This window comes from Pleurodeles waltl, chromosome 8, assembly GCF_031143425.1.
Source record: "Pleurodeles waltl isolate 20211129_DDA chromosome 8, aPleWal1.hap1.20221129, whole genome shotgun sequence".
NCBI lineage: Eukaryota > Metazoa > Chordata > Amphibia > Caudata > Salamandridae > Pleurodeles > Pleurodeles waltl.
In genome coordinates this window covers 328,829,082-328,856,203 of record NC_090447.1, presented here as the reverse complement: position 1 = coordinate 328,856,203, position 27,122 = coordinate 328,829,082, and the positions used below count along the sequence as shown (strand labels likewise).

The 27,122-nt window shown below is 45.9% G+C and overlaps 1 protein-coding gene across 2 annotated transcripts in view; it reads left to right on the top strand.

Annotated features, from left to right (window-relative positions):
• KDM6A (lysine demethylase 6A) overlaps nucleotides 1-27,122 on the top strand; it is a 709,557-nt gene that overhangs the window by 346,142 nt on the left and 336,293 nt on the right. For both annotated transcript variants that reach the window (XM_069204190.1, XM_069204189.1), the window contains one exon: nucleotides 9,323-9,709. In XM_069204190.1, the coding sequence (XP_069060291.1) occupies nucleotides 9,323-9,709 (387 nt within the window). The remainder of the gene's footprint in view (nucleotides 1-9,322; nucleotides 9,710-27,122) is intronic.

Here is a 27,122-nt window from a genome sequence, read left to right as displayed (position 1 = left end):
ACAGTGATAGGACCTAGTCTGAATTGCCTCTTGTCTGCCTCTTCAATGTCTCCACCCATTCTTTCTATTTTGGTCTTAGAGGTATCCACCTCTGCTAACCTTATCTTGGCCAGGGTTACCCCTAGCTTACCCAGAGAGGTTACCCAGAGCTGGAGTAACCCCACCATGACCAATAGGGTCAGGGGGCCTAACTTGCTATTTGGCATGGGGTCAGACCACCATGCTAAGGATAGTGCAGCCATAAAGGCTAACACCCAGCAGAGGCCACTGACAGCTGTCAGTGCCCAGAACCACACCTTTAGCTCTTCACCTAAAAGGGAAGGGGCTAAGTTACAGGCTTCTTTGGGTTCAGGTTGCCTGTCTGCTGTATTGGAGTGGGGGGTTACCACATCTTGTAGTAAACACCCTTCTTCCACTCTTTCTTCTGTTAGCTGAGGAGCCACCCACTCAGGTTTAACAGTTGCCTGACTAGCCAGGACTTCTTGTGGGTCAGGTTGGACTTTATCAGGGCCATTTTTGGAGTTCTCCCCTACTGGAGCAGAATCTCCTTGGCTTGCTGTAACCTTGGCTAAAGGTTGTCCACCCCTCCTACTCTGTTTTCTTTTCTTCTTCTTCTGGGGCCTGCTTGCATTTACTGCAGAGGCAGGACTTCCAGAATCCTTGGGAGAGGACTGGCACTGGACCAGTTCCTCTCTTGAGCTCTGACTAACCTCTGGGTAGTCATTTCCAAGGAGACAATCAAGGGGGAGGTCTGTACTGACTACTACCCTTCTCCAGCTAAGAGTGCCACCCACTTCTATGGGCACTAAAGCCACAGGCCTCTTAGTGACCCTGTCTAGGCTAACTCTTACCCTGGCAGTCTCACCTGGGATGTACTGGTTTGAGAGCACCAGCCTGTCATGCACAATAGTGTGACTGGCACAAGTGTCTCTCAGGGCAGTGGTTGGGATTCCATTCACCAGTAGGTGGTGGAAGTGTCTACTTCCCTCTGGAATCTCCAACTCACCTGTTGGGCCCTGTTTCCAGTTGAAGGCTAGGAAGACCTCCTCATCTGAGGAGTCATCTCCCATGGCTACACTGGTTACCCCAGGAATTTTGTTCTGGGGTTTGTTTTTGGGACAAGAAGTGTCCTTGGTGTGGTGCCCAGACTGTTTACAGTTGTGGCACCATGCCTTAGTGGCATCCCAGTTCTTACCCTGGTACCCACCTTTGTTTTGGGTTGTGTCTTGGGGCCCACCCACCTGTTCTGGTTTTTGGGGGCCTACAGAGGACTCTTTTTCTTTGTTTCTAGTGTCACCCACTTTCTCCTGGGGAGTTTTTGTAACCCCTTTCTTTTGGTCACCCCCAGTGGAAGTTTTGGTTACCCTAGTCTTGACCCAGTGGTCTGCCTTCTTTCCCAATTCTTGGGGAGAAATTGGACCTAGGTCTACCAGATACTGATGCAACTTTTCATTGAAGCAGTTACTTAAAATGTGTTCTTTCATAAACAAATTATAAAGCCCAACATAGTCACACACTTCATTTCCAGTTAACCAACCATCTAGTGTTTTTACTGAGTAGTCTACAAAATCAACCCAGGTCTGACTCGAGGATTTTTGAGCCCCCCTGAATCTAATTCTATACTCCTCAGTGGAGAATCCAAAGCCCTCAATCAGGGTACCCTTCATGAGGTCATAAGATTCTGCATCTTTTCCAGAGAGTGTGAGGAGTCTATCCCTACACTTTCCAGTGAACATTTCCCAAAGGAGAGCACCCCAGTGAGATCTGTTTACTTTTCTGGTTACACAAGCCCTCTCAAAAGCTGTGAACCATTTGGTGATGTCATCACCATCTTCATATTTTGTTACAATCCCTTTTGGGATTTTTAGGATGTCAGGAGAATCTCTGACCCTATTTAAGTTGCTGCCACCATTGATGGGACCTAGGCCCATCTCTTTTCTTTCCCTTTCTATGGCTAGGAGCTGCTTTTCCAAAGCCAATCTTTTGACCATCCTGGCTAACAGGGGGTCATCTTCACTGGAGTTATCCTCAGTGATTTCAGAGGTGTTGGTCTCTCCTGTGAGGGAACCAGCATCTCTGACTATTATTTTTGGAGTCAGGGTTTGAGGGACCCTGTTCTCCCTAGATAGGACTGGTAGGGGGGAATTTTCCTCCAAGTCACTATCCTCTTCCTCTGAGTTGCTACCCTCAGAGGGGTTGGCCTTTTCAAACTCTGCCAAAAGCTCCTGGAGCTGTATTTTGGTAGGTTTGGGGCCCATTGTTATTTTCTTTATTTTACAGAGTGACCTTAGCTCCCTCATCTTAAGATGGAGGTAAGGTGTGGTGTCGAGTTCCACCACAGTCACATCTGTGCTAGACATTTTGCTTCTAAAAGTTGGAATACTTTTTAAGAATCTACAACTGGTTCTAGAATCTAATTCAAACTTTTACAAACTTTTAAACTCTAAAAGAAATGCTAAACAGGATCTAACACAAGGCCCTAGCAGGTCTTTTAAGAATTTAGAAAACTTTTCAAATTGCAAAAATCAATTTCTAATGACAATTTTGGAATTTGTCGTGTGATCAGGTATTGGCTGAGTAGTCCAGCAAATGCAAAGTCTTGTACCCCACCGCTGATCCACCAATGTAGGAAGTTGGCTCTGTATGTGCTATTTCAAAGTAAGGAATAGCATGCACAGAGTCCAAGGGTTCCCCTTAGAGGTAAAATAGTGGTAAAAATAGATAATACTAATGCTCTATTTTGTGGTAGTGTGGTCGAGCAGTAGGCTTATCCAAGGAGTAGTGTTAAGCATTTGTTGTACATACACATAGACAATAAATGAGGTACACACACTCAGAGACAAATCCAGCCAATAGGTTTTTATATAGAAAAATATCTTTTCTTAGTTTATTTTAAGAACCACAGGTTCAAATTCTACATGTAATAGCTCATTCGAAAGGTATTGCAGGTAAGTACTTTAGGAACTTCAAATCATAAAAATTGCATGTATACTTTTCAAGTTATTCACAAATAGCTGTTTTAAAAGTGGACACTTAGTGCAATTTTCACAGTTCCTAGGGGAGGTAAGTATTTGTTAGTTTTACCAGGTAAGTAAGACACTTACAGGGTTCAGTTCTTGGTCCAAGGTAGCCCACCGTTGGGGGTTCAGAGCAACCCCAAAGTCACCACACCAGCAGCTCAGGGCCGGTCAGGTGCAGAGTTCAAAGTGGTGCCCAAAACACATAGGCTAGAATGGAGAGAAGGGGGTGCCCCGGTTCCGGTCTGCTTGCAGGTAAGTACCCGCGTTTTCGGAGGGCAGACCAGGGGGGTTTTGCAGGGCACCGGGGGGGACACAAGCCCACAGAGGAATTTCACCCTCAGCAGCGCGGGGGCGACCGGGTGCAGTGTAGAAACAAGCGTCGGGTTTGTAATGGAAGTCAATGGGAGATCTAGGGATCTCTTCAGCGCTGCAGGCAGGCAAGGGGGGGGTTCCTCGGGGAAACCTCCACTTGGTCAAGGGAGAGGGACTCCTGGGGGTCACTCCTCCAGTGAAAGTCCGGTCCTTCGGGTCCTGGGGGCTGCGGGTGCAGGGTCTCTCCCAGGTGTCGGGACTTGGGATTCAAAGAGTCGCGGTCAGGGGAAGCCTCGGGATTCCCTCTGCAGGCGGCGCTGTGGGGGCTCAGGGGGGACAGGTTTTTGTACTCACAGTCTTAGAGTAGTCCTGGGGTCCCTCCTGAGGTGTTGGATCGCCACCAGCCGAGTCGGGGTCGCCGGGTGCAGTGTTGCAAGTCTCACGCCTTTTGCGGGGAGCTTGCAGGGTTCTTTAAAGCTGCTGGAAACAAAGTTGCAGCCTTTCTTGGAGCAGGTCCGCTGTCCTCGGGAGTTTCTTGTCTTTTCGAAGCAGGGGCAGTCCTCAGAGGATGTCGAGGTCGCTGGTCCCTTTGGAAGGCGTCGCTGGAGCAGGATCTTTGGAAGGCAGGAGACAGGCCGGTGAGTTTCTGGAGCCAAGGCAGTAGTCGTCTTCTGGTCTTCCTCTGCAGGGGTTTTCAGCTAGGCAGTCCTTCTTCTTGTAGTTGCAGGAATCTAATTTTCTAGGGTTCAGGGTAGCCCTTAAATACTAAATTTAAGGGCGTGTTTAGGTCTGGGGGGTTATTAGCCAATGGCTACTAGCCCTGAGGGTGGGTACACCCTCTTTGTGCCTCCTCCCAAGGGGAGGGGGTCACAATCCTAACCCTATTGGGGGAATCCTCCATCTGCAAGATGGAGGATTTCTAAAAGTTAGAGTCACCTCAGCTCAGGACACCTTAGGGGCTGTCCTGACTGGCCAGTGACTCCTCCTTGTTGCTTTCTTTGTTCCCTCCAGCCTTGCCGCCAAAAGTGGGGGCCGTGGCCGGAGGGGGCGGGCAACTCCACTAAGCTGGAGTGCCCTGCTGGGCTGTGACAAAGGGGTGAGCCTTTGAGGCTCACCGCCAGGTGTTACAGCTCCTGCCTGGGGGAGGTGTTAGCATCTCCACCCAGTGCAGGCTTTGTTACTGGCCTCAGAGTGACAAAGGCACTCTCCCCATGGGGCCAGCAACATGTCTCTAGTGTGGCAGGCTGCTGGAACTAGTCAGCCTACACAGATAGTCGGTTAAGTTTCAGGGGGCACCTCTAAGGTGCCCTCTGTGGTGTATTTTACAATAAAATGTACACTGGCATCAGTGTGCATTTATTGTGCTGAGAAGTTTGATACCAAACTTCCCAGTTTTCAGTGTAGCCATTATGGTGCTGTGGAGTTCGTGTTTGACAGACTCCCAGACCATATACTCTTATGGCTACCCTGCACTTACAATGTCTAAGGTTTTGTTTAGACACTGTAGGGGTACCATGCTCATGCACTGGTACCCTCACCTATGGTATAGTGCACCCTGCCTTAGGGCTGTAAGGCCTGCTAGAGGGGTGTCTTACCTATACTGCATAGGCAGTGAGAGGCTGGCATGGCACCCTGAGGGGAGTGCCATGTCGACTTACTCATTTTGTTCTCACCAGCACACACAGGCTTGGAAGCAGTGTGTCTGTGCTGAGTGAGGGGTCTCTAGGGTGGCATAAGACATGCTGCAGCCCTTAGAGACCTTCCTTGGCATCAGGGCCCTTGGTACTAGAAGTACCAGTTACAAGGGACTTATCTGAATGCCAGGGTGTGCCAATTGTGGATACAATGGTACATTTTAGGTGAAGGAACACTGGTGCTGGGGCCTGGTTAGCAGGGTCCCAGCACTCTTCTCAGTCAAGTCAGCATCAGTATCAGGCAAAAAGTGGGGGGTAACTGCAACAGGGAGCCATTTCTTTACACTAACACTCTTGCAAACTTGGTGTCAACTTGCTTGCTATTTGTATAGATAAGAGTAATTTCTGTAAGATACTCTGTGTGCCACAGCAGTTTATTTAGCGTTTATGAAAAAACTAGAACTCATTAGCAGATTTGTAAACTGGTAGAAATGTTTAGATCAGGCTTGAGGGTAAAAGTAACCTTTATTTTTAGAATCAGTGCACTCAGTGTCCTTTGTTCTCGCAGTTGTAGATTGCCTGCTAAGATATAAAAGTGTGCTTACCTTGAATTAATTTAGGGAATGGTTGTGTGAATGGCTGGGTAAGCACTTTCCTGTTTGTTTTTGGTGTCTACTAGTGCAACTATAACACCAGTGCCATTTTACCATGGTGCATAAAAAGGTAACACAAAAAAACATTAACTGAGGTGCGGTTCTATCTTCCTCCGGTCCTATGAATTCTCTTTCAAACAGCTTGCAATCTCAGAACAGTCATGACTGATGTTTATGTAGTCTGCACTTTTTCATCACTGCTTCTTCTGCCTTTGCCAAGGCTTGTTGATGGCTCTTCCACGCCACTAGCCGACTGCAGTCATCCATCCGGCGTGGGATGTCGACTGCATCCTCCAGGAACTCTTCACCTGCTCCAGGGCTGCATTCCTGACCGTTTTCCTCCTACCGTTGACCAACTCCAGCATCCACAGCTGGGTGGGTAGTGGCTCCTACTCCTCCTGGACTCTTGGGTGACTTCTGGACTTGGTCCCCTTCTTCCACAGGTCTTCCTCTTCAGGAATCCACCGCTGGTTTCTTGCAGTCGTGTCTGGGTGTTGCATTTTCTTAATTTTCTTTTTTTTGGGTGGTTTGGGGAAACTCGAGTAATTTACTCCCTTCCTCCTGGTCGCTAGTGGGCACTGTGGTACTTACCTTTAGGAGTTTCTAGTACCCCCAGCTCCCCTCTACACATTCCACTTACCTAGGTGGGGGTCCTGTAATCACATTCCATTTTTTTAGCGTATGGATTGGGCTCCCCTAGGGTCACTGTTGTCTATTTACATTTGCACTTTTTTCTATCACTTTTTATGCCTATTGCTGATTACTAATGTGCATATCTAGGGTGTTACTTACCTCCTATTGGAGGGTTATCTATCTAGTACCTTTGGTATTGTCACTAAAATAAAGTACCTTTATTTTTGTAACACTGAGTGTTTACTTTCATGTGTGTAAGTGCTGTGTGACTACAGTGTTATTGCATGAGCTTTGCATGTCTCCTAGATAAGCCTTGGCTGCTCATCCAAAGCTACCTCTGGAGAGCCTGGCCTGTAGACACTGCCTACAGTACACTAATAGGGATACCTGGGCCTGGTATAAGGTGTAAGTACCATAGGTATCCACCACACACCAGGCCAGCTTCCTTCAATGATCATAGAGCCTCCTGCTACGCATAAACATTGTCAGAACATGCAACATGGTAGTGGGCTGTGAGAACTGTGATATAAATTCCATTAGTAGTGTAAGACAGTGGTTCCTAACCTTTGACTTCTCTGGACCCCCACTCTCATTACTTGATCCCCACTGAATTATTATTGGTATTAGTGATTCATTACTGGAAGCGGGCACCCAGGCTTAAACATTGTTGATGATTTGAAGCACAAAACAATACACCAAAAACACAGAAACAAGCATTCCATCACACACATACAGAAATGATCGCACGTTTTATTTAATTTGCAATCAAAATAAAAACAGGTACTTTTAATAGGAAGGTTGGAGCTTTGCTAAATTCAATTGAAGCCACACATCGTCCTTACTATATTCTGTTTGATGCAGCTCCCTGCTCCCACGAATCAATCTGAGTATACTCATTTCATTTGTAGTCTCCAGTTTCAAATTCCTTGACATTAACTGTATGTTTTTAATTTTCAGTTGTACATTTAGCCACTTTATTTATCTAGAGTTAATTAATCTGTTAATATTAGTTCATTTTCTAAGCAGCCACGAACCACCTGAAGAGGCTTCATTGACCTCCTGGGGTTCCCAGACCACAGGTTGGGAACCACTAGTGTAAGAAACCAAAATAGATTTGGACATGCTGCAATAGTATAAATGCCCATAGCATGTTTAAAACCATGAATGCTGGTCTCCAATCTTTAATGCGGGACTCAACTTAAGATGTATGGAGGACTCATACTTATATATGCAATAATGAAAGCTGGCCTCCGACCTTAAATAAATTCTGGGAGATCTAGTGAAGGCTCACAGATCCGCCTGTGATCTATCTGCCTAAAGTCGACCGAATTTCGACATGATACAGGCTGTGAGCACCTGGAAGCATATTTCCCTAATAGCGTAAGGAAGCAAAATCAATGAAAACATGCTTAATTAATGGTATAAATGCTCATACTGCATTTCATATCATAAATGCTGGTCTCTAAGCTTGATTGAGAGACTAACTGGTAAGTGTGGAGGGCTCGTACCTATATATGAAATTATGAAAGCAGGTCCCCGAACAAAGTGTGGTGAGAAAACTAGGGAGAACCACTAATTATAAACATATACAAGGAAATATGTGTCTCAGGATGTTATTGTCTCCACACACCATCTCGCCAAACCATAACTCAACTTTGGTGGAATATACATTAAAGGCACAAAGGTCAGCTAGCAAACTCAAAATGTCATGTGATGCTCTTATGGGAGACTGCTCAATTCTGGGGTTCTTTCTTTCAACCTTAAAGGAACTGTTATGGGGAAAAAGCAATGTACATATTTATAGTAGTGGTCACTACTGCGCTGAAGAAAGGAGTCTAAGATCTAGAAAAATACTACTGTTGCGGACTCTGTCTATCTCTTAAAGTATTCCAAGAGTTTAATTGAAGCCCTGGAATAACCACTGCGTGATAAATTTTAATGGACTCGATGAACAAGGAATGTCATCCTTGAGCCCATTAATGTGGCTCTGAAGTCTAAAGATCCATTTCTGTTCTTTGATTAAAAGAAATTAAGAGATAGTGGGGTCTGATGTTTGCCTATGACAACAAAAATAAGTATTAGGGATCCAGACAACAGTACAGTTGGGCTCTTGGGGCAGGTGGCATTTTCTTCCCAACAGATTTACACTAAACTTGGCATGAAAGTAGAGCTTTTCTCAGTGTTCTTTGGGGGGTTTGATGTAAATCTGTTCAGTAGTTTATGAGATAGTAGCATTCACAAATTGTGTAGATGAAGTATTACCACGTTTGTAGATTTCTGTCATTTAAATATGCAACTGACTCTCAAATTGGGTAAACCACGTTTCCACACTTTTAGAAATGTGGTTAGCTGGATAAGGGCTTGTTGGCCATCTTGAAACTTGCAGTAGGCTCCGACTTGCGAGAAATGCCAAGGGGGAAAACAGATTCCACAGCCGTGGGTCATCACTCCAAAGGCGACTAAAGGGCAGTGGAGATGGGGAGGAATAGAAAAACCGGAGCAGTTATGGGGAGAAAAGCACAGCTCTCGCATGCCAACTCAGGAGTTGCTATTTTAAGTTCTGGATTTGACAGCCGTTTGGAATACGACTCACAAGTCGCTTGCAACTTTATACTTTCTCCCCGAAATGTACAATTAAGAGTTTGAAAAGATAGTGATAATTCATCGTAGAATATGTGCTAAGGTCCTTGGCAATTTCGCAGCAGCTGCGTGGCAGAAAAGCTGTATTACTGATTTCAATTTTTTTGTTTTGTTTTTAAGCAAGTGCCAAGAGACAGCCGGGCAATTTGCATTATATAAATGCAGGCAGTACAAAGTTTGTATTTTAAGTTTTTAACTTTACATTAATCCAAAGTATGTTTCATGTTCACAAGGTGGTGAAGCTACCTTGTAATGTATTTTATAATTACATTTACGACACAGTTATTTTTTATGAGTCACTCCTGTTAAATTCCTGATATTTTTACATAACTTGCCAAATAAGCTATTGTTAATGTGGCAGATATTTTATTTTGTTAATCTTTGTGGGTGTTTGTGTTTAACCTCGTTTTTTTTCTTTGGGGGGGGGTAGATGAGACAAGGAGGAGCAGCGCAGGTACGATGTACTGGAATTACTAACGGGCCAACAGCTGCTTCATCATTGCCTACGAACTCTCCCCCTGGTCAGCCTCAAGTGGCGCTAGCCAGAGTACCTACTCAGCCTGGAATACGTCTCTCCTGCCCTGGGCAGCCTATGGCTAATGGACCCATTTCAGCAGGTCATGTTCCTTGCAGCACAGCTGGACTCTTGAGTAGCCCAGATTCACTTTCAATAGGCAATAATCATGTAACAGTAAGTGGAAGTAATGGAAATGTGCCTTATCTGCAGCGAACCGTACTCACTCTACCTCATAACCGCACAAACCTGGCTGGCAGCGCAGAGGAGCCGTGGAAAAACCAACTAACTAACTCCGCTCAGGTAACTGATTCCTTTTATGCATGTTAGTGTAAATTTGATACTGTAATTTGTAAATCTGTTCTGAGTTTAATCAACAAATAGAAATCATTAATAAAAAAAATACTTACTGCTTAGATGTTACCCCCCTTTTTTTTCTTTCTTTTTTATAATTTCATATTTATCTCCTTTTTATCGTGTTTCCTTCACTCGTTTTTTTCCTTCTGTTTTTTTTTCCCCTAGTTGCATTTTGTAGTAAACTGTCTCACTGTCTTGCATCCCTCCATTTAGGGCTATGCCAAGATAGTACATCTGTTAAAAGGGCCTTTTGCTTAAAGTATAAGTTGATTGTGCTTTGGGTCTGTCACTTTGCTTTCTTCATGAGCCTATTCTAGCCATTGGCATAAGACTTTGTCAGTCGTGTCTTTGCTCAGCCCGGTGGTGTATGTATTGCTCACATGTGGATTTTGGTTGTTTGAATGTATCCTTCCACCTTCACTTAAATGCCAGTGGTGTATTTATTTCTCACACACGGATTTTGGCAGTTTGAATGTATCCTTCCACGTCCATTTGAATGCTTGCATTGGACTTCATGAGGGACTACCTAATAACTATAGACCTCTCTTTCTGCTCCGGTGGCTCACTCATATATCTTGTTTTAATGTGCTAGTGCTGTATGTTAACACACTAAATTTAGACATGTTGCCTTTGCTTGTTTCACCCGTTCCCTATCTCTCAATGTTTTTTGTCCTTCTTTTCTTTTATTTGTGACATTTGTTGGCCTGCTTTATCCCTCGTATGCCCTCCACTGTGCTCGTTTGATCCTTCACTCCTCCACAACTCCTCCACTTTTCCTTTTTCAAGATTTTACTATCATTATAATGAGACGTCTTCAATTTCAAAGGGATAATTTCTTAGAGTTGAGGTAGTAATGCATTTGTTTTTGCATATGCCTATTAAAGAAAACAATATCAAAATGATCAGGTGTTTTTTTGCAGATCGTATCCATCTCCAGTGTCTCATGAGATTATTCATAATGTAATTGATAGACTTTTGCTTTGATGTTAAACAGTCATTTTCTGTTTTTTTTACCAAGCTGGTCAGTGTTGCTGTATATTTTTCTTTCTACTCGTTCTTGTAATGGCAAAATGTTATATGCCAAAGAAGCTTGTACTTCTTTATTTACAGCAGCATGTTTTAGAGTTATCTGCTTTTTTATCTAGTAATCCACATATCGTTTTTTGCCTTAACTATACAAATAGTGATTAGTCCATCTTGCAAAAGATTTTAAGCGTCTTAAATAATAGGTCCCTAAAATGTCAGTCCCGGCTGATCATGTAAGCGATGAGTTAGAAAAGGCAGTGGTCTACTTCTTGCCTAATGTGAGTATTCAAGCAGTTGGGCTGACAAATCGTGTCTGTGACAAAGTAACATCCGTCACTTGAACGGATGTTAACTTTAAGGCTGTTCTGGAAACTTGTAGAACCTTAGCTTTTGCTTCATCAATGTAGCATGCTCCCTTCTTTGAAATCACTCCATCACCCATCTGCAACCCAGTCGATGCACACGTTTGTGATTGTATTTGGAAATAGCTACGTCCATTTTTAAAGCTTAATGCAAGCATGTATAAAAATGTACAAACATGTACTCATTTGAAGCTCTTGAAACTATGGCCAAATGTACTCACCTACCTTGAGAAAAAACAAATTAAATTATGCACAAGTTGATGAAGAAGCTATGCGCTCTGAACGGGTTAATTTATATGCCACTAACATTGTTGGGGAGGACATGAAGTCTAAAGCAATCATGTAATGCTTTGAAAATATGACTTGATGCATGCAGTTTGTGATCATGTTCTAGTTTATCACTGCCATCACCTCCTCATTTCCTGCATGTTTTACAAAAATATCAAATTAATAGCACATGAAAATGTAAAAAAAAAGTACATTTCCTATGGAATTTTTTACTTTGAGTTACTTTTATGTCTTTTTATTGTTTTTGAAAGCAACAACAGAGGGAAACTTTGCAAAGTATACATGTCACATTGAGTATCGCGAGTCATATAGGAGTACACAGTGTTAAACGCCTTACAGTGGCAGCTATATCAGTGCAGTTATGACAAAGCTCGAGTAATGTCAAGTTTGTTGCTGTTTAGTTTTTTGTTTTATTCTAATACCTTTGTGCATAAATTGCAAAGTAAGCTTAGGGCACTTCACAGAGGAGCCCCAGGATACTAATGGTGTAACATGGCAGCATTTTGTTTTCCGAATGTGCTTTATATGATTACGTTCCCTGCAGGTGACAAATTTCTGTTCCTCGCACAGGCAGCCAGGGGTCGCAAGGGGCACACCAGGGATCGCATCTGCGACCTCTCAGTGACGTCCATGTGTCTAGGTCATATGTTGAAGACACTAATTATGGTACACATTTTTAAATTGGTGCCGCATTTTACATTGCTTTGGCGCGAGTTTTGTACGAACGTATGCATTTCAGCAAAAATGCTGTGGTGAACTTTATTCAGAGGCCGGGGGTGTCCAGGATTGGGGTTTGTTTATTTTTGACAATGGATATTTACATTTTCACTCTTTTGTGCATTATCATTTTTAGCTTTTAATTGTGAAGGTTTTTTTTATTAACTTTACTATAAACTATATCTGACAACCTGTAAATCATGTTAATGCTTTCTGAAGGTTTTCTTCTCGGTGGGTTCCCCTTCCGCTTTTGTACTTCCATGGTATTATTAGTTCTTTTCTCCCACACGTTTTAAGAGATGCTCAGAAAATAATAGTTTTGTCCCTTCCAAATCATTCAGTGGCCCTTTCTGGAGGTGGTATAGAGTGGATTTTGCATTTCCAGACAACTTCTCCAATTTTGCCTTGATTTAGCAGACTTTCACCAGGTCCATGGGTTCATCTTAGTCCCTGTGTTTTGCCTCTTTGTACTGCTGAGGCCTTCCTGGGGAGGTTCTTACCTTTCTATTGGATTTGTCTGTTGATGGTTCTCACCTCTTTTGTGAAGGTGCTGCTTTTTCTCTGCAGACGTTTGGTTTGGCTGTACCTCCAGCTAGTCTGAAGAAGATATGACTTTGGCATGTCAGCTCTTGGAGAATCTGGGTTTTCTGATAATTATTTAAGGGCCAGGTCCTGTAAGAGGCTCCAGTGTGGGTCATGCTCGTTCTAGTTGAGATGTTACCCTCTCAACCTAGTGTTTTTAATCCCTTTGGTCTTTGGGTCAAACCACACCGGTTATAGGCAGAGTCGGGCTTTTGGTTTGCCTTTTTGCTCTTTCAGTTTTTGGGGTTGTTTTTTTGTTGTTGTACTTTTATGTACTGTCCTCTTAAACCTACACTTCACCATTCCAGACACATGTTGTTGCCCTGTTTTTTTTGTTTTTTTCATTTTGTAGCGGGTTTTAGCTTTTGATGGTGAGCTGTTCTCTCTGCTTCTGTGGTGTTGGAGGCATCTGCTGTTCTGGGTCTTGTTTGGTGGTTAATCAGAGGTTTCCCTGCAGTATCCTTTAGGCCGTCTCTTGGTGGTTGTATGTTTTTTTCGGTGTTGTGTGCAAACCAGCTAAATAGCTAGAATTCTTTTTTGCGATTGCAGAAGCCAAATTCAACATCCTGACATAAATGCTAGTGACTTTCACTGCTGCTCTGTAACCTCTCATATAACTTGAGGCCTTGCTAGGTAGAGCTGGCACTTGTTGCATCAGAGAATCCCTTATTGTGGCAGTTAATTTGAAGGTTGTTTGCCACCACTGATCTGCACCTTCTGATCCGCAGCTCTTGTTAGCTCACACTTCCCCTCAAAACCTTGAGATTCAAGCGTTTTGGCAAAACTGACCCTCAGTGCCTTTTCCTGCTGCCCCTACGGAAATGCTAGTCCCAAAGTCTGGACTCCAAGACATGAAAAGTATTTCCCTCAGGCAGTTCTTGCCTTACACAGTCAATACCATGTGCCTCTTTTGGCGATATGTCAATAAATAAAAGGTCAAGAATAGCAGGTGTAGGAAAGTCACTCTTTTTGCCATGGTTACCCCCACGTTTTGCCTGTTATCAGTGTGCTTAGACTGTTTTCACTGGGATCCTGCTAACCAGAACCCCAGTGAATGTGCTCTCTACCCTAAATTTGGTTGCTTTGGTACCCTTTACACCCCGCAATTGGCATGCTCGTGTACCCCTGTAAGTCCCTAGTATATGGTACTTTGGTACCCAGGGCATTGGTATGCCATGGGTCCCCCATAGGCTGCAGCATGTATTATGCCACCCATTTAAGCCCATGCAAGCTGTCTGCAGGTCTGCCATTTGCAATCTGCGTGAAAAGTTGTGTGCACCCTTTCACTGCTGGTCACTGCTTGAGCCCACTATAGGTCACCCTTATGGTGGGCCCTTTCAACCCACAGGGCAGTGTGCAGGTCCCTGTGTGTGAGGGTACCCCTGCATGATCAGAGGTGCCCCAACGAACTCCAATTTCAATGCACTGGACTTCGTAAGTGCGGTGGAAGCCATTTTACCATTGTACTGGCCACTACTGTTTAGTATTAATGCCATTATTGATGGCATGATTCCATGCACTCTGCGGACTCCTTAGAGGACCCCCCAGTATTGGTCCTACCAGTCTTCCAGGGCTTGTGAGCAGCCCACGCTGCTGCAGCCCCTCAGACAGGTTTCTGCGCTCCTGTTGCTTGACCAGCTCAAGCATAGGAAGGCAGAACAAAGGATTTCCTGTGAGAGAGGGTGATGCAAGACCTCTCCCTTTGAAATAAGCGTTACTGGGCTGGGTAAGGGTAGCCTTCCCACACAACTGGCTTCCTTTGAAGGGCACGTTTGGTGCCCTTTTTGCATAATCCGGTTTGCACCAGTCTAGAGACCCCTGGTCCCTGCTCTGGTACGAAACTATCAAAGGAAAGGGGAGTGACCACTTCCCTGCCCATCACCACTACAGTGGTGGTGCCCAGAGCTGCTCCAGGTGGCCCCTTGATCCTGCCATCTTGAAAATAAGATGTGCACAGGCCCCTGGTAGCATCAGGTAGGTCAGGACAGGTAACTAACAGTAGTGACCCCCCTCTGATAGGTGGTCACCCTGCAGAGTGAACAAGTTCCTTATTTGGGCTATTTAGGGATTCCCTTGCAGGTGGGTCCCGAGATTCGGCATGCAAGACTACACCAGGACTCCTCTGTATCGACCTTCTGCTCCTGGCCACCGGAACCACTGCTGGGCTTCTTAGGAACCCAACAAGCCTGCAACACTTGAGACAACCTCGCCTTGCAACATTGTTTCTACAGCTTCTTCCAGCAATTGCAACCTTTCCATGGCTGTGCATCCTCTGGAGTCGGCAAGACTTCAGCTGCTCCAAAGAAGCAAGAAGGAATCTCGCTTGGAGTGAAGGAGTCACTCCCCTGCATCCGCAGGCACCTAAGACCGCAATGTCTAGCTTCTGGGATCTGCTTTCTGCTGGAATTGCGTGGGTCCTCCAACACAGGTGGTAATTCTAAGTAGGCCTTTTGGTCCTCTCGGATTTCTGTCCAACTTGGGAGAAGATGAGCCCTTGACTCTCCTTGCATGACAGAATCGTAAGCACTGCAACGCTTGCAGTAACCAAGGCTTGTTGACTCCTTCTCCGAGGAATCTTCAGGCTCCAAGTCTTCCTGGCCTCCAGCACTTTATCCTTGCAAGGACAGTCTCCTCTCTGCTGCTCAGCCGACGTGGGACTCCTCTCCAGGTGTGCTCACTGGCCCTCACTGCAATTTGATGTGCCTGCTGCCAATGGGTTGCCTATGGGGATAACGACTGCTTCTGCTGGCTCTCTGGACTGCTGAGGGTCAGCCCGGACTCCCTTCCAAGGGTCGAATCCCCTTGACCTTGGTTGTCCCCCTTCAGCCCTTCAAATACTCCTCTGTCTAGATTAGCATTTGCCGAGGCTTGTTGGCAGTCCTCCTAACCACTGACCCATCTTCAGCCCGCCAGCTGGCGTGGGACAGCTTCTGCATGACTTCAGACTCTTCTGCAGCTCCTGGGCTTCACAGCTGACCTTAACCTTCCACCATCGACCCAGATCGTCTTCCACAGAAGAGTGGGCAGTGGCTCCTGCCCCACCTGGACACTCCTGCTTGACTGGGCTCCGTTCCCTTCTTTTGCAGGTCCTCTTCATCCGGAATCCATTGTTTGGTTTCACTGGGCTGGTCTTGTTCTTGCAAACTTCCTTTTCCAGGTCCTGTTGTTAGTCTATGGGGAGACCAAGTAACTTACCTCCGCTCTCCTGGTTGCGTGAGATCACCTAGGTCCTCTGAGAGTTCCAAGTTGTCCCCGCGCCCTACTAACTACTCCACATCCTTGGATGGGACCAGACTTCACATTCCACTATTTTAGTATATGGTGTTGCCCCCCCCCCCCCCCCCCCCCAAAAAAAAATAGGCCCCAGGCTATTTTCTGCTTTTTCTTACCAATGATTGTTGTTTTTCTATGCTAATTCCTAGTATCTACTGTGTATGTAGTGTATGCTTACCTCCAGTTGGGGGGTCTGCCTATACGTAATCTAGTTCTGTGTTACTGTAATAAAGTACTGTTAGAAATGGGGTTTCTGGTTGGCTAGGGTATGCACCTCAGCCAGGCAGAACCTACCCACTCTAGTCAGGGCTAGGGAGTTACACGTCCAAGATAACCCCTGCTCACCCCCTTGGTAGCTTGGCACGAGCAGTCAGGCTTAACCTGGAGGCAATGTGTAAAGCGTTTGCACAACCCACAACACACGTGATGCAAAATGTACACCACAAAGTAAACACAACACTGAGCTATGTAAAAATAATCTGTATTGCACAAAACAAAATTGTAGGAAGTTGGCTCTGTATGCACTATTTCAAAGTAAGGAATAGTATGCACAGTCCAAGGGTTCCCCTTAGAGGTAAGATAGTGGCAAAAAGAGATAATACTAATGCTCTATTTTGTGGTAGTGTGGTCGAGCAGTAGGCTTATCAAAGGAGTAGTGTTAAGCATTTGTTGTACATACACACAGGCAATAAATGAGGAACACACACTCAGAGACAAATCCAGTCCAATAGGTTTTGTTATAGAAAAATATCTTTTCTTAGTTTATTTTAAGAACCACAGGTTCAAATTCTACATGTAATATCTCATTTGAAAGGTATTGCAGGTAAGTACTTTAGGAACTTTGAATAATTACAGTAGCATATATACTTTTCACATAAAACACAAATAGCTGTTTTAAAAGTGGACACAGTGCAATTTTCACAGTTCCTGGGGGAGGTAAGTTATTGTTAGTTTTAGCAGGTAAGTAAATCACTTACAAGTCTCAGGTTTGGGTCCAAGGTAGCCCACCGTTGGGGGTTCAGAGCAACCCCAAAGTTACCACACCAGCAGCTCAGGGCCAGTCAGGTGCAGAGGTCAAAGAGGTGCCCAAAACACATAGGCTTCAATGGAGAGAAGGGGGTGCCCCGGTTCCGGTCTGCCAGCAGGTAAGTACCCGCGTCTTCGGAGGGCAGACCAGGGGGGTTTGGTAGGGCACCAGGGGGGGACACAAGTCAGCACAAAAAGTACACCCTCAGCAGCGCGGAGGCGGCCGGGTGCAGTGTGCAAACACGCGTCGGGTTTTCAATGATGTTCAATGAGAGACCAAGGGATCTCTTCAGCGGTGCAGGCAGGCAAGGGGGGGGGCTCCTCGGGGTAGCCACCACCTGGGCAAGGGAGAGGGCCTCCTGGGGGTCACTCCTGCACAGAAGTTCCGTTCCTTCAGGTGCTGGGGGCTGCGGGTGCAGGGTCTTTTCCAGCCGTCGGGACTTTAGGTTCAGGCAGTCGCGGTCAGGGGGAGCCTCGGGATTCCCTCTGCAGGCGTCGCTGTGGGGGCTCAGGGGGGACAACTTTGGTTACACACAGTCTCTGAGTCGCCGGAGGGTCCTCTCTGAGGTGTTGGTTCTCCACCAGTCGAGTCGGGGTCGCCGGGTGCAGTGTTGCAAGTCTCACGCTTCTTGCGGGGAGTTGCAGGGGTCTTTAAATCTGCTCCTTCGAAACAAAGTTGCAGTCTTTTGGAGCAGGGCCGCTGTCCTCGGGAGTTTCTTGTCTTTCTTGAAGCAGGGCAGTTCACTGAGGATTCAGAGGTCGCTGGTCCTTTGGAAAGCGTCGCAAGAGCAGGTTTCTTTGGAAGGCAGGAGACAGGCCGGTAGGACTGGGGCCAAAGCAGTTGGTGTCTTCTGTTCTTCCTCTGCAGGGGTTTTTCAGCTCAGCAGTCCTCTTCTTCTTGTAGTTTCCGGAATCTAAATTCTTAGGTTCAGGGGAGCCCTTAAATACTAAATTTAAGGGCGTGTTTAGGTCTGGGGGGGTTAGTAGCCAATGGCTACTAGCCCTGAGGGTGGGTACACCCTCTTTGTGCCTCCTCCCAAGGGGAGGGGGTCACATTCCTATCCCTATTGGGGGAATCCTCCTTCTACAAGATGGAGGATTTCTAAAAGTCAGAGTCACCTCAGCTCAGGACACCTTAGGGGCTGTCCTGACTGGCCAGTGACTCCTCCTTGTTTTTCTCATTATCTCTCCTGGGCTTGCCGCCAAAAGTGGGGGCTGTGTCCAGGGGGCGGGCATCTCCACTAGCTGGAGTGCCCTGGGGCATTGTAACACGAAGCTTGAGCCTTTGAAGCTCACTGCTAGGTGTTACAGTTCCTGTAGGGGGGAGGTGTGAAGCACCTCCACCCAGAGCAGGCTTTGTTTCTGTCCTCAGAGGGCACAAAGGCTCTCACCGCATGAGGTCAGAAACTTGTCTCTCAGCAGCAGGCTGGCACAGACCAGTCAGTCCTGCACTGAACAATTGGGTAAAATACAGGGGGCATCTCTAAGATGCTCTCTGTGTGCATTTTTTAATAAATCCAACACTGGCATCAGTGTGGGTTTATTATTCTGAGAAGTTTGATACTAAACTTCCCAGTTTTCAGTGTAGCCATTATGGTGCTGTGGAGTTCGTGTTTGACAGACTCCCAGACCATATACTCTTATGGCTACCCTGCACTTACAATATCTAAGGTTTTGCTTAGACACTGTAGGGGCATAGTGCTCATGCACTGGTGCCCTCACCTATGGTATAGTGCACCCTGCCTTAGGGCTGTAAGGCCTACTAGAGGGGTGACTTATCTATACTGCATAGGCAGTGTGAGGTTGGCATGGCACCCTGAGGGGAGTGCCATGTCGACTTACTCGTTTTGTTCTCATCAGCACACACAAGCTGGCAAGCAGTGTGTCTGTGCTGAGTGAGGGGTCCCCAGGGTGGCATAAGATATGCTGCAGCCCTTAGAGACCTTCCCTGGCATCAGGGCCCTTGGTACCAGGGGTACCAGTTACAAGGGACTTACCTGGATGCCAGGGTGTGCCAATTGTGGAATCAAAAGTACATTTTAGGTGAAAGAACACTGTTGCTGGGTCCTGGTTAGCAGGGTCCCAGCACACTTCTCAGTCAAGTCAGCATCAGTATCAGGCAAAAAGTGGGGGGTAACTGCAACAGGGAGCCATTTCTTTACAATAATTAGACCAACATTACACATGAATAATACCCTGGTACCTTAGCAGTTGTCAGAATGTTACACAAGTTACTAATACTCTGCAGGAATATGCAGTTGTCGCATTAGAACATGTAAGTACTCAGGATTCTGCAACATGAGCAGTAGTCAGGAATTATAGTAAAAGGTATATGCACTTGTCAGGAACAATTACTAAATAAAGAAACCATTAGAGAATATATCACAAGTCATATAATTACATATCAGCCAGACATGCCCATAAAAAGAACATAAGCACATATATGTAGAAACAGTAACCAGGTAGAAAATAGTAAACATCCACAAGGCTGTATTAGGCTCCTAGAGCCTAAATTTCCTAGAGAGTACCTGGTTCCTGGTAGAAGAGGCACTTTCAGTGCCTAGCGACAAACACGGGGGCCCCCTGCGCTCCTGTGCGCGAAAAGGGGGCATGCCTCGTGGTGGGGGGCCTGCCTCGGCCTCCTCACACCCTGTCCGTGGGGTGGGGGCCAGGCGTGGCCCAGCAACAAGTTGTGGCGTAAAGGTGGGAAGGGACCTTCGCTGAGGTCTCCTTTCCCGATTTCAGCGAGTAGAATAAAGATACCAAAAACTAGGAGCGTCCCGCTCCTAGTGCAGCGACCGGGGAAGGGGCGCTCCCCACGCCTTCCCCGAATTCTGCCGTACAATAAAAGGGAGCTCGGACCCCTCCGGGGGGCCCGAGGGAAAGACTCACCCGCACCCGATGTGGTGCGCGAGTCAGGGAAGCCGCTCCCAAGCTGCCGGGAGGCTTCCTTTGTGGTATCGTAGGCGGCTGGTGCCCCGGGGGCGCTCCCAGCAGCGGGAGGAGCCTCGTCGTGACCGAGAGGAGCACGCTTGCTCCGGATCCGTTGTTTGTGTGCCCCGGGGGCACTGAGCGCAGCGCGGTCACCGCGCTTTGAGGAAACTGACCAACCCGGCTGCGGCAGTGATTTCGGGGGAATAAATCAAGCGCTTCCAAAGCGCTGAAATAAGTTTGGAGCCCCGGGCTGCGGCGGTGTCCTGTGGCGAAGGTAAATCGCATTTAGAGCGCTCAGGGCAAAATTAAAGCCCTGGCTGAGGCGGTGATTTCTGCAGACCAAAACAAAGTGCTTTTTACAGCGCTAAAGCCATCAGAGATCGGTGCAGGGGTCAGGGGCGCAGCACCCTGCCCCTGGGAGCAATCAGGAGCCAAAGGAACACTGGGCTGGTGGGCCCAACTACAGACCACCACAAAGGGGTGCAGATGGTGGCAGGTCCTCCTAGTGACCAGGCAGGTCACAGGTCAGCACAACAGCAGCAGTCCAAGGTGGTTTCCTGGTGAGTCCATTTATCAGCGTTCTGTGTCCAGTTTCAAGTTCCAAGAATGTTCAAAAAGTGGGGAAAATTCCCCTATTCTTATAGTCGGTTCTTACAGTGTTTCACAATGGTAGGGAGAGGAGGTTCCAGCTAGTTACAGCTGGTTCCGGGAGTGCCCCCTCTCCCCTTTCAGCACAGGCTCCAAACATCAGTGGGGGGTTAACGACCCTATTGTGTGAGGCCAGGGGCACAGTCTTTACAAATGCAGGTGTGCCCCGCCTCTCCCTTCTCTCAGCCCAGGAAGGCTTTACAATATGTAGATGCACCTCTGTGTCACCTCCACCCTCCCTGTGTTCAGGCTGTCTGAGTAGTATGCACAAAGCCCCAACTGTCAGGCTGCCCAGACGTTGATTGTAGACAAGCTGCAAAAAACCAAAGTTATAAAGCACAGATAAATACGCACTTTCCAGAAGTGGCATTTCTGTGATAGTAATAAAAAATACACCTACACCAGTAAGCAGCATTTCTTACCACTGTCACAACCATACCAAACATGCCTATGCTACCCCTCATAAATTAGACAATACCCCTTACACATAAGGCAGGGCATTTCCAATGCAATCCTATGAGGAGGCAGCACTCACAGCAGTGATACTCCAAGTTAGGCTGTTTGTCACTACCAGGACAGGCCACACAACATGGCACATGTCCTTCCTTCTACATACATGGCACCCTGCCCAAAGGGCTAGTTAGGGCGTTCCTTAGGGGTGACTTACATGTAGTAAAAGGGGAGTTCTGGGCCTGGCAAGTAAATTTAGATGCCAGGTCCCTGTGGCAGGAAACTGCGCATACAGGCTCTGCGCTAGCAGGCCTTAGATAGGTTTGACAGGCTATTTCAGTGGGTGGCGCAAGCAGCACTGCAGTCCCACTAGTAGCATTTAATTTACAGGCCCTGGGTATAGGGATACCACTTTACAAGGGACTTATAGGTAAATTAAATATGCCAATTAGGTATAATCCAATCATATCAAATTTGTAAGAGAGAGCACATGCACTATAGCACTGGTTAGCAGTGAAAAAGTGCTCAGAGTCAAAACGTCAGCCAACAAAGGTCAGAAAAATAAGGAGGCAAAAAGCAAAACGTCTGGGGAATGACCCTGTAAAAGGGCCAGGTCCAACAAGTACCTTTATTTTTGCAATACTGTGTGGTTCGTTTCATGTGACATAAGTTACTGAGTGACTACTGTGGTGTATTGCAAGTGCTTTACTCTCCTCCTAGATATGTCTTGGCTGCTCACTGCAGCTACCAGTAGAGAGCCCTGGCTTCCTAGACCCTGTTAACTAACAGGGGTTGGCTGGACCTGCTGTAAGCTGCTAACACTGCTTCTTACAGTGGGGAAAGTCAAAGAGCCGGAACGCTGAAACAGAAAGAAATGGATGACCATGAGGTATTTTGAGGTAGGGATGAGTAGGTGGTGGAGATAAGAAGTGGTTGTTTGATAGTGAGGAAGATAGGAATAGGAAGATTAGGAGTGGAGTCCGAAACGGGAGGTAAGGTAAGAAAGGCAATAGAAGTGTAGAAGGAAGGAGAAAAGGGACCAAAAGAAATATTGAGGAGTGGGGGCAGTTGAAAAAGCAGTGAGGGCAGATGAATCAAGAGTTAAAAGGTTGGCCAGCAGTGTGTGATGCAGAGGAAGACAAAAATTCAGGCTTGAGAAGACACAAGCTTGGGGTTATAGGAAAGGGAGTTCAGTCTGGGCACATGTATGACAACATGAGATGCCCATACAGGGGAAGTAGTGACTGGGTGTGGTGGAAGTGCTGATTTTGCCATTGAGGCACATACATGTGTGGGTGGGGAAACCAGTTCCGGCGTGATGGGTAAAGCCAGGCCCATTCTGGAAGATTTGTAACCATTACCTAGTTTGTGGAATGAAGTGGTTCCTGCTGCAGGTGTGAACGCTTGTGAACATCTGTGCAAATAAGTACACAATTGTATAACTTGTTGGTATTTCATGCAGGCAGTCTTCTGTGTTTTGATTTGCAAGTTCCTCATGCAGGGCAATTTCTTCAGTCTTGAATTAATTCAGCTGATACAGCCTGAAGGGCATTAGATTTACAGTGTGGAGGGGGGGGGTGGTGGAGTTGTGGGGTGCTCTACGTTGTATTTCTGTGTGCTGAGAAGGACTCTTTGTACTATTTAAATTGGAAAAAAGATTGAATGCTTTAGAGGTGTGCTGCTTTGAAGTGCCACAAATGTATTTGTGTGCCATATATGGTGTTTGTTTTACTCAGCCTGGTTGGAGTACAGGTCAGTTGGTGTCTGTTAATTGATAAACTAGTGTGTCTGGGTGTGACAGGGAGAGAGTGCTTATGTCATCAGGATAGTATCCTCAGTGTTTGTTTCATAGCAACAAAAAAAAAACAGTATTAGCATGCTCATAGACAAAACAATAGTGTTTTAGTTGCCAATTCTCCTCATTTGAAACTTAGAGTTTCAACGAATTAGGTGAATGTGATGGGCACTCCCTCTAAAGCCTATACTAGGTCTGAGTTTTTACACACGGAGAATCAGGAACTTACTAGGACATAACCATGCTTTTTTTCTTCAAGAGTTTTAATGGTTTAGTTTGGAATAGGCTCAGCTTATTTTATGCTGTGCGGTGATATTTGTCTTTGGTTTTCTTCTTGACCAGGATTGAACTGTTGCCTTAATACGGCTGTTACTTCTTTAAAGTATAAAAACATTTTCAGAGCCCATGGTCAAATATTATTTTGGTAGTGATTCTTATTTTTGCTGCCGCTGCTTCCTAAATTATTAACATAAGAAATGCACTGTGGCATCTGCACGACTTTGCATTCCAAAACCCTGTGAGATGGGGGGGGGGAAGGCTGACTTTAATTATGTAGGGAAAAAATGCCCTCAACTAGAGGTGCTGCTGTTCAGACAATGAATCCACAAGTGCCCCACCAATCACTTATACCAAGAAGGCAAAAAAAGTTGCTAGAATTTAATTTTTCTAAAGAGGTACTTGCTATGTAACTTTTGAGAAGAATTCAGTGCCTCTCAATGTTAATTTACCAGCCAAAAATATTTTAAAATAATTTTGAGTGCTGTGGGTAGAGTTTGACATGAAACTATTATTTGTAAACCACTGCCATCTTTCTGCGCAGGCCTTCAGTCTACAAACCCATGTGGTCAGAAGAGGGAACGAAAACGTATAACATGCCGGTGGTTCTCGCCACACATGCAGCCAGGACACCATCAGACTGTAGATTAAGAACTCCCCCCCCCCCAAAAAAAAAAGAACTTCCCCTGTATCCATCAGGAACACCCCAATGCTGCTCCAACTTAGGAAAGTAGTTGAAGATGCACCTCTTCAACCCACCTACCTCTCACTCTGACTTTATGCTTGTTTGATCCTGCCCGATTCAATACCTTTTGGCTATGTGAACTCTATAGAAGTATACATATCTGCAACAGTGTGAAAATTGGTTCACCATTACGATGCAGAGCAAAGCTTTTAGTAAGGGGATGGAAGATGCAAAGGGTGTCAGGAGACCATATTTTTTTTTAATATGTATAAGTGGTTGATGAAGGTGCAGGAATACAAAAGGGCTGTGTGTAGGTGACAGGTCAACATTTTTTTTATTTTAGATTGAGTGGGAGCCGTAAAGGGTACATGCAGAGAGGATATTTACTGGATGGTAGGATAACAGGTACTTTTTTTTTTTTCCTCACATTTGGGAGTGGAAGGTAAATTAAATAAAGCTGGTAGAATACTATTCTTTCTTTCTTTCCTTTCTTTCCTTTCTTTTTTCCTTCTTTCCTTCACTCTTTCCTTCCTTCTTCCTTTCCTTTCCTTTTTCTTTCCTTCTTTCTTTCTTTCTTTTTCTTTTTGTGTAGTGTCATAGCCTAGGATTCCCCAAACCAAGCATAGGTACTGGATTTAGGTGCAGGTAATTTTTTTATTTTTGGGATAGGGGGCGAAGCCATTCTTAAAGTTGTGGTTGGGTAACATTGAGTAATAACAGGGATGCTTTTCACCTCAGGGTTCTGAGAGACCATCACCTCACCGTCGATGTCTATTTGTGTTGACTCTGAACCCTTCTGTGAAGAACATCCCCTTATTCACTGTTCGTCAGCTGTAATTCTGTATTTTGTCTCCTTCTTGGCTGTGGTAATCGGCTTAAAAGGAGACAATACTTGTGATTTAATTTATTGGAAGCGTCTTAGTTTTATAATTCAAGAGATCAGAAGAATACCAAGGTTTCAGTTTGTTCTCATAACTTTTCCCTCGTAGCATAGGGCAGTTTAAAAATAGGACAGTTGCTAAGTGAATTTGGCACCATGTTCTAGAACTGAGTGTTGAAGGGTTGACTCTGGATTGTCATAAAGAGGAATAATGTTAAGCGACTGTGCCAATTTTTTGTTGGTTGATCTTTGTTTAAAAAAAAAAAAGAAAAATTCTCCTGGCAATGCAATAGTCCATTTCTGTAGCTGTTCATTTGAATTAGGTTTGTTGTATTGAGAGAGCCCAGTTATAGTTTTTCTCGCTTACACAAAGTCAACAAATAAGGTATCAGATAGAGACTGCTAGTTGCAGATTCCTTACCTTTGAATTTTCCCCAGGTGTCAGACTGGATCTGGAGAATTTTCTTGAGCAGTACCCTCTGCGTGCCATTAGGTGACGTTGAACCGGGCCGTGTCCATTGTCTCCACAGGATGACATTGCTGTTCGTATATAGGCACCACTCCGGCGTGCTGACATTTCTTTTCTTTACACACCAGCTAGTGCAGATCCGAGGACAGCTGCCCCTCAGTCATATTTGACTGGCTTTTTTTTTTTTTTTTTTTTACTTTTTACTTTTTGTCGAAGATTCTTTTGATTTTTCAACTCCTGTTGTGTCAAGGATGTCATTAAGGAAGACCGTGTTCAAGGCTTGCGGTTTCTGTTATTAGGTGATGTCCATGACAGATCTGCACCCTGTGTGTCTTTAGTGCCTGAAGCGCAACAGTGACTCGAAGTCATGCTCTTATTGTCAGGCCATGCATCTGAAGACTCTGAGGGAGCAGTCCCTGAAGCTGATGGCAGCCTGATGCTCGACTCCGCATGTCAAGATCTCAGTGGAGTGGAAGGTTCTGGGATCTTTCAGAGTCCTCCATTTGCGTCGTCCCACTCCAAGTCCTCGGGGTGATAGGGTAAGTTGAGGCAGAAGTAGTAGTCTAAGTAGTCAGAGATTTAATGCTCTCAGCCTCGCTTTGTGGAGCCTGTGCCTGGGTTGAATCCGCATCCTCCCCACAAGTTACCTGGAGCTGAGCTCCCCTGCCCAATTAAAGGTTTTGAGGCCATGTGCCTCATTTTTGGGTAGTCTGACGCCACTGGAGTGCCTTTAGGCCTGAGAATTAAAATGTGGTCCCTTCAGGTTCTGAACTAGCGACTTTGACCTCAGCACAGAGGGCCACCCATGGATCCATTCCTGCATCTGGACTGATATCTGTCTATAGGAAGCTGGCTCGTTATATACTATCTCAAAGTGAGAGATAGTGTGCTCAGAGTCCAGGGGTTCCCCAAGAGGCTTGACGGAGGCAATAATAGATAATACTAATGCTCTATTTGAGGTAGTCTGGTTGAGCAGTTAGGCTTATCAGAGGATAGTGTTAAGCATTTGTTGTGTACACACAGGCAATAAATGCGAACACCCTCTTAATGTCTTTAACTCCAGGCTAGTAGATTTTTATATAGAAAAATATTATTTTCTTTATTTTAGAACCACAAGGGTCTAATTGCAAGTAAGTTCATAAAATGTAAGGTACTTTGCATATGTATAAGTAGAACTGTGAATGAAAACAATAATGTACGCAGTTTGGCATAAAATGGCAATAAGCTATTTTAAAAGTGGACACTGCAAAATTCAACAGTTCCTGGGGGAGGGAAGTACAGGTTAGTTTTTGAGGTAAGTAAAGCACTTACAAGTTCAGTCTCCGGGGCATAGGCAGCCCACCGTTGGGGGTTCAAGTCAACCCCAAACACCCAGCAACATGGGGCCGGTCAGGTGCAGAGGTCAAAGAGGGGCACAAACAACATGGGTGCCTATGGAGACTAGGGGTGCTCCAGTTCCAGTCTGCTAGCAGGTAAGTACCTGCGTCCTCGGGGAGCAGCCCATGGGGGTTTTGTAGAGCACTGGTGGGGTCCCAAACAGGCACACAAAATACACCCTCAGCCGCACAGGGGCGGCCGAGTGCAGTGCGCAAATAAGGCATCGAGTTTTGTATTGAAATCAATGGAGGGACACAGGGGTCCCTCAGACGATGCAGGCAGGGCACAGGGGGGGGCTTCTCGGAAGCCACCAACTGGGTAAGGGTGAGGGCCGCCTGCTAGTCACTACTGCACCGGTGGTTGGTTCTTCATGGGCCTGAGGGCTGCAGGTGCAGTGCTTCTTCCAGGCGTCGGGTTTCTTTGTTACCGGGCAGTCGCGGTCAGGGTGGTCCTCTGGTTTCCCTCTGCAGGTGTCGTCATGGAGGTGCAGAGAGGCCGGCTCAGGGTGAACACGTCGTTGGAGTTGCCTGGGGGTCCTTTCTGCGGCATTGGTTTCTCTGGACATGGGCCA